Genomic DNA, 13,175 nt, shown 5'->3' on the forward strand with positions numbered 1-13,175 from the left:
TGCATCAATCGACCTTTAATGTCCAAAAGAGGCATGGATGCAGAGCATAGAAGATGTGGTGGGGTCTCAGCCCCTGCTCCAGAAATGAGGGAGAGATGAACACAAACCAGACATTTCCAACTGGCCACACAAGTCTGGGAAGGCAGGGGGAAACACAGATCTGGACAATCATAAAAAAACAAAACCTAAAACCAAGCACTCAATCTTGTGCCCACCGAAGGGTTTGATATAGGGAACTCACTCACCATCCCCGTACCCACCCTCCCCTGTCAGCATCAAAAAGAAAACTCGGCACACACTAAAGGCTTAGGGAGGGGGCATTCTCCTGCCTCCCCACCAGCCCCAAGGATGGACTTAGAAAAACAAAGAAAAAAGAATGAGCTGGATCCCAACCACCCCCCTCCCATAGTGTCAACCCTACACATGAGAGTTTTAAATGCGATTTACAAGAATCAGCAGCTCAGTCAGCAATGACTGCCCTCCCTCCACCATCCCTGTTTGATCAACAGACAAGATTTCCCCCCACACTCTCCTTGGAATCTCCTGCCACTAGCGGCCCTGCTCCATCGCCTGATACCCAGCTTCACCACTGCAAGACTAATCCCCTCCAAAGTTCCCCCAAAGGTCCTCACAGCCCTTTATCACTTCTATCCCTACCTCCCACAAGAGGCTGCAACCACCCACAACGTCACTTTCCCTCTCCATGGAGAACCAGTTCCAGGGCAGATGGCATCATAGCCATCTCCTCATGGATAATCCTCCCAAAGCCTTCTGGGGAGCAGATAGCCATAGAGCAAGCAGTGTCTGTGCCAGATGGCCTGGGGAGTTGACAACTATCTTCAGCCCCAGAGATTTTTTAACATAAAGGCCCAATTAGAACTAACTGTGCAGCCTATCTACCCATACACCCTAGAGATTCCACACTGTCCTGCCCCTCCCTCCCCTCTACCCCAAACCAAGACACACACACACATACATACATATACACAGAGGAGAATCAAGGGAGACATTGATTTGGTTTGATTGCTAAGACTTAACTAAGGTACTACAGTCACCAGAAATTCCCTTGCCAGCCAACTAACAGGGGCTGCTCTAAGAGAACTCCAGAGGAATGAGAAAACCAAGGGCTAAGCAGGGAGCAGACAGAAGGAGAGAAGAATGAATCGGAAAAAAAATCAAGCTAATCCTACCTCCAACATCCTCCTAGCAGGAGCTCCAGCAGGAAGAATAAAAGAAGGTAATCCACAAAGACACAGCCCTTACTTAGAAACTCTTCTGACAAAGACAGCAAGACAAGTCTGCTCCCCACTCCCACACACCACAGACAAACACGTCTCAGGGCCCCTTAAAGAATCCACCCCCCACCCCACCCTTTGCCCCAAGCCGTGAAATCACAGTTCAGTGGAATATTCTCCCTGGTACTAGATCAATCCCCCTACCTCCTTCCTATCCCTCTCTCCCTGCCAATCTTAATGCCACACCCCCTGCAGCCCCCCTGGCCCTCCCAAAGCAGCATCCGCTGCCAGGAGGAGGCTGCTACATTTACTTCCACCTCCAGAAACCAATTTCCTTCCCCAGCCCTCCTAGGCTTACAGACTTTGTGGAGGGCTTTTTATTTTATATAGGGAGAGAAAGAGAAGAGGGAGGAGTGGGAGAGACTTTCTAGTGCAATACAACCAAAGAAAAAAATTTTAAGTCTTGAAAAATAAACATAAAGCAGCCTTCTTCCCCAGGCAACTAAACAGAAAGAAGTTTGGTTTTGTTTACTGCGACATACACATGAAATCGAGTATACAGTCCATGCAGTAGCACAGCCATTGGAGAGGACATCCTGATGCTGGCCCCAGTGCAAAACAGTCCCAGCAACGCCGCCTGCTTGCCATCGCTGCCGCCGCCACTGACACCTTCACTGTGGCCACCTAGCCTGACTTGAAGAGGAGGATTGCAACTTGACCCAAGTAAAAATAGATGAAGTGCTTTGTCTCGTGTGTAACATAGCTGCCAAAATTTCGGCCCACGATACAATGCCAGGTAGGGTTATATTTCTTGTCAAATTCCTAAAAGAAGAATAAAAGGGAGAGAAGAAAGGTGATTAGGACAGCTGGAAGATGAGAAATCAGAATAGGAATCTGATTAATTTAGTTATCATCCCCCACCTACCCCTAGCCCATGGCCTCAGCTCCCCAAACCTCAGGAGCTCAGGTTAAGGCTGGCTAGGACACTCCTTCCTTCATTAATAATGGAACACCGCAAAGGCTCTGTTATTTCTCTCTAGCACTTTACACCCCGATCATCTCCCCTCCTCCTAGCTACCCTACTCCATAGCCCACCCTGTGATTCTTTAGCAAAGGAGTCAGGGAAGCCAGAGGCATAAACGACCACTCCAGAGTCACGCAGCATGTGGAAAACAGAAGAGCCTCCCTGACTGGACACCCATTGCCTCCCACATTATTAAACCAGCATTTCCAAATGCCAAGAAGCAAGACCCTACAGCCAAAGTCAGGAGTACCAGGAAGCAGTTCTTTGTAAGTCAACATTAAACCCATTCCTATGTGCCAGACACCATGTGGGCTGTAAGATGCAGAACAAGGACATTGGCCAGGAGATCAAGGCAATTTCCTTCACTTCTCTCAAGGGCACAAGTTCAGCACCAAAGCAACCTAGGAAATCCTTATGACCTAATCAGACAGGCAATTCCCAGTCACTCCATGCATGCAGCAGGAAACAGATGGCTGAGTAGATGCACCCTGCCATGCAGCAGCCCTCCACCATGGGCCTAGCAAAGCTGCCAACCCTGGGACTGTCCCCTAGGTGCTCAACATTCAACTTGTTTGGACTCCTCACAGCCCCTATACCACAGGACTCCAAGAGGTATTAGGGAACAGTAGAAAGGGCATGGATCACCAAATCTAGACTTAATGCTGACTCTTACTCTGTGTAAGATAGGAGAGCCATAGTCACTTCCCTGGGTCTTATTTTCTCAGTCAGCAAAACAAGGAACCTGGGACAGATATAATCTAAGGATTCTCCTGACCCTCAAAGTCCATAATTCCAGATTCCCTGTACAGGACAGATAAGGCCATCACTCAGCAAGGAGCTAGCACCCCCAGCAGCCTTGCTGGGTCTGCACCCATTGGCTCCTTACACAGAAAGTCTCTCAGGACTCCAGAGTTTCCTCTTTACCTGCATAGAGAAGCAAAACTCTGGAAAACTTAAGGATACCCTACCACCTCTATGGACCAGAATACCACTGTACTTAGACATCCTTTTTGGGATATAAGAGTTGAAAATATCAAAGACTGGATTACGTCACCAATGGACATAGATTCGAAACAAAATCAGAGACCCTGGGTACCACTTCTCACCTCTGGCTCAGCTGCTTCTTCACCATGTTAACCATATCCATTCACTCATTCACTCAGGAATTTTTCAGGGACTAAACCTATTGCCCATATTGCTCATCCAATATTATATATTCAAGCCCACCCTTTTCTTAAGAAGGTGAGGAGAAAGAGATGATATAGTACCTGTGTCCTTTTTAAAAGAAAAAGAAACCACCACATGATAGGGATTATTATAGGGATAGCTCACTTTAAATGATGCAGTTCCCTGAAAATTTGTGTATGATCTTATATTATCTGTTCAAATATCCTTATCTACATTTTGAATACTTCTGAATTAATGTGGTCATATTTGATCCCAAGTTTCTCTCCCCAATGCCTTGCAATAATTATCTATAAATTATCTATTATCACATAACTATCTACACACACACACACACACACACGCACACTTTGGCAGAGTTCCTGTTAAGAATTCCTAAGGTGAAGGCTTTGGTAAGAATCATTCCCTAATTTGTCTGCTTTGCAATCTCCTGGGTTTTGTTTACATGGGTTATACCTGCTTTCCTAAGTCCCAGCTCAGCTGCCCATCCCCATCCCTGGCTAAAAGGCACAGCTCTCTGGGCGCACCTTCTTGATATAGGCAGCAATGTCCTTCTCTATGTTGTACTTCTCCATAGCCTGCGTGGCGCAGTCAACGGCATCCTGTTGCATGTCCTCAGACATGTCTGCATTCTTGATCACTGCCTTCCGGTCAGACATCGTGACACTGCAGAAGAAGCAGAGAGGTGAAGCTGACAGCCCCATGCGCTAAGCAATGAGCATTAGCAGCTGAATGTGGAGCCTCAGTGGGAGAGCTGAGTACAGAGAGTGAGGGCAACAGAAAACAAAGACATGAGGTATTAATTAGGAGGAGGTCCTAAGCTTTAAGCAAAGACATGGTTCCCAAGCCTGGGAAATACAAGGTAGATAGTAAAAAAGACATAATTAGCCATCAGTTTTTAATCATTTGTAAAATGAGGTGTTTCTAACTTATTTATTTCTGATATTTTCAAAAGCATCAATTGCCAAGACATTACAACGTATCTATAACCTACTAGTTGTGTCCTTGGGCAAGTTACTTAACCTCTGTGCTTTCATACCATCATCTTAAAATGGAGACTCAGGGTTATCAAGGGTAAACTAGGTGGCATTAACACCTGAACACAATAAATCCTTAATTTAATGACCATTATTGCATCATTGGTATCATAGTGGAAACAAGATGGGACTAGGAATCAGTAGGCCTGACTTCTGGTCCTGACTATGAAGTCTTGTAGTCTAAGGGCAAGTCACTTAGCCTTACTGCATTCATTACTTCCATTTTAGCAATGAGGATAGCTCTCTATCCTCTATAAGGATTAATTAAGGTTAATATGAGAACATCTGCAAACAAGGACAGTCTACACTGGGGTCGGCCAGATTCAGCCCACCATCTGTTTCTGTAAATAAAGTTTTACAGAAACAGGCTACAATGGCAGAATGGAGTAGTTAGTTGCAAAGAGAATGCATGGCCTATAAAGCCTAAAATATTTGCTATCTGGTCTTTCACAGAAAAAGGTTGTCAATGCCCAGTGATAGTGATAGAGCTAACAAAAGGCAAGAAATTATTAACAGTCTTTTTTCATATCTCTGCTATCTAAGCCATGGCATTCATCCTACAGCAACCAGAGTTCTGGGATACACCTTGCATGGTCCATTCCTAGAATGACAGGAACCCCGATAAAACTAGTTAGGATCCACCTGGCAGTCTATAGCATGTGAGGTGAGATGCAAGAACAGAGATGAGCTGCAAAATCCAATCTTGTCCTTGACCACAGTCCCATCACACTGACCCCCCCCCCCCCCCCAAAGAGGAATTTTGTCATCCAACCCAGTGGACAAAAGATGTCGTCATTCCAGCCCTGTCTGATATTAAGGCGGGGGTAGGGGGAGCTGCCCACTCAAAGAGAGACCCCTGGGAATGATACCTTGATATGGGAATGATACCCTGATATGGTATCAGGCCACCCTGATCTCTGAGTCCACACTAGCCTGTGAGCTGGGTGAACTGAAAGGGAAAGCAGAACTCATGATTACTCCTTCAGCCTGCACCAGATGCAAAGAAAGTATACATGCCAGCTGCCAGCCACACGGCCCTTGACCGCACCCAAGGCCACCTCTGTCTGGCACTTTCAAACTAAGCAGGGCTGGTTCCACTTCAGCAGAGACTGGCAGAGCAAAGGGTTAGTGGACCAGCATCCTCTGCCCCACACCCGAAAGAAAAAGAGCCTCAAGGAGTCTGTGTGCACCACCTGGTGCTGAGGAAAGGTCCGAAGAACCCTGTTCGAGGCCTGACGAGCTACATGACCTTGGGCAAAACAACATCTTCATTTTAAAAACCAATGGTTGAAATATGATATGGGGCAACTTCAAGGAGTTTGAGCAGATATACAACAGCAGCAGAGGAAGAATGTTCTGATACTATAAGGCTCTTTATATTTGAAGAAAACTAGTATCACCTGGTACCCTATGCCAGGTTACCACTCAGAAGGGGGCACTGTTTACAAACGCTAGGGTGGGGGTGGGGCCTGGTTAGAGACTGCGAAGTTAAAGCATGAAATTGGCACCGGTTTTCCCAGCAAACTCACCTGCTCCAGTGCCTCACCACCAAAGTCCAAAGGAACAACTTTGTCACAATAATTAAAAGCCACCTTACTCTCTAGTAGGAGAGAGCCTGCAGTTACATAACGTTGGGTCTTGTGACTACAATGCTACGATTCTTCACCCCTGGCCCCCCAGGCGTCTGAGAGGGGAGGCCTAGCCCCAACCTGCCCTGTCCAAGGTGCCAATGAGAAAAGGACAGGGAGGTGCCCTGCCTAACCCCTCCCTCCTGAGAAAAAAAAAGGGGGACTTGGGCCTTCAGACAGAAGAATGACCAGAAGGCCCCAGGCCAGCTGCCTCAGTCAAGAGCCAGGGGATCCTGTGAAAAGCGAAGAGGGCACTCCAGGACAGCTCCCCATCCTCTAACCCCGGTTTTGCAACAGAAAAGGCTAAGCCTCCGAAAAACGGACCACCCTACCCTCCCCAGCCCCCAACACACACAAACGCTTGTATTTCCTCCCTTGAGATCTCCAAGGGGGCTTATCCCTCCACCGTGCCATCCTCCAGAGAGCGGCGGTCCCCAAAGGCCAGCACCTGGGGAAGGAGAAAGCATCCTCCCCCCACCTCCGCCCCGGCCGGTCAGCCGCCCTCCCCCGCCCGGCCTGGAGCAGCGCCGGAGTGACTGGGCGTCCTCGCTGCAGGAAGGACGCCCCAGAGGGTGGCGGCGGCGGCGGCAGGAGGCGCCGCGTCACGCCCGAGCCCTCTCCACCCCCTCTCCCTCGGCCCCAAACACCAGGGGCCTCCACGCAGCGCAGAGACTGTAGGGGTGGGGGGCGGGGAGGAGGCGGGGAGCCGCACCTCCGCAGCCCAGGGCCTCCAGCCGCGCCCAGGGGTCGCCAGGACACGGGGTGGCGCAGCCCCGGGAAGGAGGGGCGCCGGGGGCGTCACGCCGAGGCCAGCCCTGCTCCGGGCGTCGGGGCTGGGCCCGGCGCGTGGGCCTACACGCGACAGGTGCGGGCCGCCGCCCCGGGGACGCCCCCACCCACCGCTCACCTTCACGGAGGCTAGTCTGCGCGGGGCCCCGGGAGAGCAGCGATGGCCTGAGGCTGGGCGCGGGCAGGGGCGGTGTCCCCTCGGCTCCTCCGGCAGCAGCCGCCGCCGCCGCGGTCTCCGGTTCCCGCAGCCCCGGGCCGAGCGCTCGCCGTCGCCGTCGGCCCTTCGAGCTTCCCCGGCCGCCCGCGCTCCGCCTCTCGCCCGCCGACCCGCCTGCCTGCTCCGCGCTGGCGCCTCACAGCTCCGCTCCGCTCTGCCGCTGAGCGCGGCCGACGCGCGGCCCCCACTGAAATAGCGCCCCGCCCCCGCCCCCCCGCCGCGCGCGCCGCCGTCCGCCCTCCCCATTGGCTGCGCCCGCCCGGCCCCGCACTGCGGGCTTCTCCCCGCGCCTCTCTCGCCCCACATCTTGTTTCCTCCCACAATGCCTCGGGGCGGAGGGAGGGGGAGCTGGAAAGGGTTGGGGGAGGGAATGTGGCCTTAAGAAGAGAAAGAAGGAGAAGAATGCAGACCCTTCTACCAGGGCTAGGAGGCCAGGCCTAAAAAGGAATAAAGAGGCAAGGCTTAGACAGAGGGAGGGGTATAAAGACCCCAATCCCAAGAAGAATAAAGGAAGAGAGAGGGAAGGAGATTCAGACCCGGGGAGCAGCTGGGGAAGGGGTAGAGATCCTAACCTGAGGAAGAAGCAGGGAAGGAGGTGAAGTCATCAGCCTCAGAGGAAAAGACAGGACCCCTTTCCTCCCCCCAGATCTGTAGGAAGAAGAGGAACAGCCTGCTCCACAGAGAGGTATAGGCACAAACAGCCCCAAGGGCTCCCCCTCCCCTTACATTCAGGAAAAGTCCCTTCCCCACGCAGCTCAGCCTTTGTTCCCAAGTCTCAAGGCCACAGGACCTAAACTCCCAGCTGGAGCTCCAGCTGCTCTTTATCACCAAGAGCAATGGAGGCCGACCCTAAGCACAGTTGTGAGAAGGGAGGTTGGTGTTTGGCATGCAGGCTCCTGGGATAGAGGTGAGAATAAGCCATTTCTAGTCAGTCTAGACTGGAGGGGGAGTGAATAGAACCCCCTAGACGTGCGAACCAAAGTATGGCAGAGATGTGAGGAGCTTAAAATTCAGGCCATCCATATTTCTCACCTTACAGAGGAGAGAACCAAAGCCCTCACCAGATCACTGGCAAGTCAGGCCTGGTCTTAGCTTCTAGGCAGCAGCCCCTCTGGTGGCTGAAGGGGCTATTTGTGGGAGTGAGCCTTAATGCATGTGCCCATTGGGAGGGTGCCTGCCTTCCACTCTACCCCACCCACCTCCAGAGAACAGGAAATGTCTGCATTTTTCTTCCCTTCTGTTTCACAAAGGAAGTATCTACCTAAAGGGGTGGTGAGAATCTGTATAGGGAGCTATGCATTTGGGCCACACAGTGAGGATTAAGAAGCTCCCATTCCCATTTTCCCTTCACTGTCCCAAACCATGGTCAGGAAGTCAGACTTGCTCTGGCCCTGGTCTTCTCTGGTGAGGATCATCATAATTTAATGTTCATTATGTGTTAGGGAAAACCTAGAAATCATGCCCTCCCATTCTGCTGGCCACAGTTCTATCATCTCCCAAACTCTGGGTATTTCAGAGAAATAGACGAGGCCTGCTGTATCCCCTCACACCCAGGGTATTCTGATGTCAGCCTCTGTGTGAATGAATGGGGGGCGGGGCACATGTGGGCAGAGAGGGAGGAGATGAAGAAGGATGCTTTATCACCTCAAGGTTTGTGGAGAGCTAATCTCATGGATTACTAGGAGGAGAACTCTTACCCTCCTTCTCCAATGGTCATTAGCTTCCAGCCCCTTCTATGGTCTAAAGATCAGAACAGCCATGTATGGTTGTGCAGGTTGTTCATTGTACAATGACATTCAGGCTAAAAGGCAAGTGAGAGCTAAAATATAGCCTACACTTCACTTGCTAAACTGCGTGCCCTGGTACAGGACAATGTTCACCCAAAAGATGCGTACTTTTTTTTCAAGTGGGCACAGAGGAAACTGAACTAGTGGTGGCCCTGCCAAGGCCATACTGCTGATGTATATATAAATCCTCCCTCTCCCTGGCCTCAATGCTTAGAGTAGAGTAGGCAAGCATTTGGTCATTCCCGGTCCTGGGCTGTGGTGGGGTGGAGGTAAGGGCACAGAGTTAGAACCAGTGCTTAGCTGTTAAGAAATATGAATGTCAGTGTGTGTGTGAAATACGTGTGAGAAAGACTGACTCTGTGGGATATCATGGAGACTTGCTAATAATAGTATGGTTTATAGACAATAATTAATATTTATAGAGCCCTCACTCTGCGCCAGGCTCTATTCTAAGTGTTTTAAATGTGTTGTTGCATTTAAATCTGAAACAATTACAGTGAATATGTATTACCATCTTTCTGCACAGACGCAGAAACTACCCCTTAGAGAAGTTCAGTAACTTGCCCAAGGTTACCCAGCTTTTGTCAGTGCAGGATTCAGCCCCAGGCTGTCTGTTCCCAGGGCCTATACTCTTAGCCTTCCGCTATCCTGCCTCCTAACCGAGAAAAGAAAAAACTGTAAACCAAGGGTTTGGTTTTCTATCTGAATTATACCAGCATTTCGTAAACTTGCCTTACTCCTAAGCCCTTTTTCATCCAAACGTTTATTAACGTCTCCAGGAACTACTATTCCACAGGACACAGTTTGGGAAACTTGTGCTATACTAATTACTGCTATTTATGTGAAATGCGTACTGTTTAGGGTAATTACTATGCAACACAGGAACTGCTGTAATTAATACGTCAGCTTAACTTGGTGGATCTTTTTATTTGATGCCACTACACATTCGTGATTGCCCAGTTATCTGTTGCCCGGATGACATAACCGTGTCTTCAAATGTAAAAATCACAGGGGACTTTCATTCTTGCCTTATCTGTGGGCCCCCTATCCCCTACTCCCTTCTTTAACCTAAGGGTCCCCTAGGGCCCTGATGGTCCCCCCCCCCAAATCTCAGATCTCCCCACTGTGGGTGTCCCACGGGCTCCTCAGACTCTTCACATACACACATACAAAGCCTGGTCATTAGAAGCATTGGCCCTGGTGCCAGAATGCCTGGATTTGAAATTCTTTCCACCAGTCTACCAGCTGTGCAGATCTAGTCAAACTATTCATCATCTCAGATTTTCATTTTCCTCCTCTGTAAATCAAGAACAGTATCTACTTCATAGTTAGGAGAAAATACTGGAAAAACTCTTGGCATGATGCCTGGTCCATATAAGTGATTAATAAATGTTAACCATCATCCACATTTCTTTTCCAGACTTGTTTCCCTTCCCTGTATTTCTTACCTCAGTTCACGGCCCTATTATCTACCCAGGCACCAAGTCAGAAACCTGCGAACCATGAATGTGGATGAAACTACTCCATGGCTGAGAAATATGGATTAGAAAGACACTCCATCCCTTCCTCCACCCAAAGAACTGTGTTCAGGATCTTCTCTTTCCCTAGAACCCACCATAGGTCTGTCATCACCCACCTCTTGGCTCTTTCTCCAGTCCGTGCCCCCTCTCATCATGAATACCCTGCATGGGGCACTCATCATCTCTTCTAGTTGGTTCCCTGCCCTCAATCCTGGCTCCTCCTCCCCAAATCCACACTGAAGTGTTCTGTCTAAAATGCAAATCTCCTAGGCACATCCTGCTTCCCTGCTCAGAAAAAAAGACTGCTCTTTCCCATAACTTACCTCCCCCATCTCACACCCCTACCTTATCTCCCCACACTTTCCATCTCCCTCTTCGTGCTCTACTAACACTGTCTACTGCCTGTGGTTTTCCTCACACCCAGATTCCACACCTTTTTTCATGTGGTTCCCTTGCCTGTGAGGTTTGTGGCTTTCATTGCTGGCTAACTCATCCGTATGAGTGTCCTCTATGAAGCCTTCCTGAATCCCAGATGCTTTGACAACATCCAGGGCTTATCACTGACCATATTCTATTAAACTTGTGAGGCTTAAATTTGTCTGTAGTTCTTTGCAGACAGGGATTACATCTTATTTATGTATGGGCTGTAGAATCTAGCACAGTTCTTGTTACGTGGGAAGTTCTCTAGAAGTATTGTTTACATTGATCATTTCTATTAGGGTAGGGCCTGCGGGACTCCCACAGTGGAGAGGTCAGGACTTAGGGGGCCATCAGGGCCCACATCATGATAAAAACCATGAATGTGGATGAAACTACTCCATGGCTGAAAAATATGGATTAGAAGGACACTCCATCCCTTCCTCCACCCAAAGAACTGTATTTGGATTTTCTCTTTCCCTAGAACTAGCAAAGCATGCTATTTACACTGGGGCCCTTCCTGCCCAGAACAAGTTGCTGGCTAAGGTAAACCATTGTCAGCACTGGGGAACACCCAGGCCTGATGTCTGAATTGATTTCTTCCTCATACTCCCTGTTGGGTATTTGGCTGATATCCTGACACTTATAGGTAAAATAACCAAAGGTTCTTCCACCCCAGCTGACCAGGTCACTGAGAAGAAATAGAGCATGGCAATGACAAAAGTCGTTTCACCAAGCCCTTGAGTTGTTGACTTGCTTCAAGGATTTCAGGAGGATGGAGAAGGGTGGGAACATACACCCTCAAACTCAGTACAGTGCAGACCCTGGTGCCAGTTCCCTCTGCCAAGTCCCCATTTTGGGGGGGGGGAACCTAAGGAAGAAAGCAATGTGACAAGAACGACTGGAATCTGCCCCAATTCCCCACTGATTTCTTGAGTGGCCTTGGAAAACATGTTTCCCTAGGCAACCATTTACCAAGTCCTAAATATTGCCTTTCCTCCTCCCCAAGTCCCCCAAAACCTGGAGGAGCCAGCCAAGGTCAACCATGCGCCCAAGGACTAGTGAGATGAGACTAGAATAGGAGTCAGAGGAGAAGTCCTAAGCCCAAATTGGCTCAGTCAAATCATTTTATTCCTCAGAATATGGATTTCTTCATCTAGAAAATGTAGGACTGGATAATCTATAAGGTCCCTGTCAGCCCCCAGATTTCACAGGTCTATGATTCTCTGATTTCAATACCCCATCATAAAGGATACTTGCCCTGTGGGTTAGAGAAATTTCTCTACCTGTAGCCAAGCTTAAATACCCTCTTTTCTGATCTCTCTGATCCTCTTAGAATTCAGAGAGCATTCCTCTATACTCCCACCACCCAACAGAGTTGGGATATCATTCTGTTCATCTTTGTATTCTCTCAACTAACAAAGTGCCTTGACATAGTTAAAGTTCAATTAATGTTTGAGCTTCAATTAAAATATTAAAGCAAGTGGTCATCAAGAAAGAACCAGAAAAAAGATGTTCCAATGCAAGTAGTGGTTTCTAGATCACAACTCCTCATAATTTAGGAGTCTTCCTCCGTCATTGTCTGCACAATCCTGAGGAACCCTGCCCCTGCCATGGGAGAACCAAAAGAGTAATATGGAATTTGTCAGTCCTTGTGCAAAAGATCAAGTTAGGGTTCTTGAGTGCACGAAACATCTGAAGAAAAAAGCAGGACCAGAGTAGACCCCTGACTCTAGGGAGTAGGAACCATGGAATAGTTTCCCAGGGCATCTCAGTGGGGCAAATCACTGGCATTTTCCTTGAGTCAGACCAACTGTCGATTCAATTCCCAAAGAAGGGCATCGCATTGGACAGATTGGCTCACAGGTCCACTTTTTGGCCCTGGAAGTGAAGGCAGCCTGAAAGACCTTCTGAGATCGAGGGGGGAATATCTGACAGAAGGAAAATCCACATGAAGTTGCAAGAAGCAAGAGAGTGGGTGCTGGGCAGGCAGAAACACAGATGTCTACTCTTGGAGAGCCTCCAGAGTGGGAGGCAAGATTATTTATGAGGGAGAACCTTGTTCCCACTGTCATAAAAACAAACACTAAGCTCTCACACCCTCAGTCCCATAGAGTGAGGTGGGGAATGGTGAGTGGAATCCTAAAAAATGAGGTCTGTACAACTTTGCCTTCCTCTCTGAGAACAATTTTGAAGAAAAACTTTGCCTTACTAGGCATATTGAAGTATATTCCAGTTGGCAAAAACTTTTTAAAAAAATCTTCTCACTAGGATATGGAGGCCCACCTTACATTTCAACGTAATAAGCTAATTCTGTTTTTACATATATAGCAGCT

At 48.9% G+C, this 13,175-nt stretch overlaps 1 protein-coding gene and 1 long non-coding RNA gene across 14 annotated transcripts in view; one reads left to right on the top strand and one right to left on the bottom strand.

Annotated features, from left to right (window-relative positions):
- Positions 1–13,175, bottom strand: part of DYNLL2 (dynein light chain LC8-type 2) — a 17,068-nt gene continuing 3,893 nt past the window's right edge. Inside the window, exons 1-3 of one of the 2 annotated variants that reach the window (XM_060646516.3) lie at positions 7,017–7,294; positions 3,972–4,110; positions 1–2,057 (exon numbers count right to left, since the gene is read on the bottom strand). In XM_060646516.3, coding sequence (XP_060502499.1) covers positions 1,920–2,057; positions 3,972–4,103 — 270 coding nt within the window. In that variant the 5' untranslated portion in view covers positions 4,104–4,110; positions 7,017–7,294 and the 3' untranslated portion in view covers positions 1–1,919. Of the gene's footprint in view, positions 2,058–3,971; positions 4,111–7,016; positions 7,295–13,175 lie in introns of those variants that run through there. The other variant, XM_060646517.2, reaches the window with a different exon arrangement.
- Positions 7,456–13,175, top strand: part of LOC132687903 (uncharacterized) — a 20,914-nt gene continuing 15,194 nt past the window's right edge. For 10 of the 12 annotated variants that reach the window (XR_009614331.3, XR_009614329.3, XR_009614328.3 and 7 more), the window contains exon 1: positions 8,707–8,765. This is a non-coding gene — a long non-coding RNA (uncharacterized LOC132687903). The other 2 variants (XR_009614326.3, XR_009614325.3) reach the window with 2 other exon arrangements.

Source organism: Panthera onca, chromosome E1 (assembly GCF_046562875.1).
Source record: "Panthera onca isolate mPanOnc1 chromosome E1, mPanOnc1 haplotype 2, whole genome shotgun sequence".
In the NCBI taxonomy this organism is placed as follows: Eukaryota; Metazoa; Chordata; class Mammalia; order Carnivora; family Felidae; genus Panthera; species Panthera onca.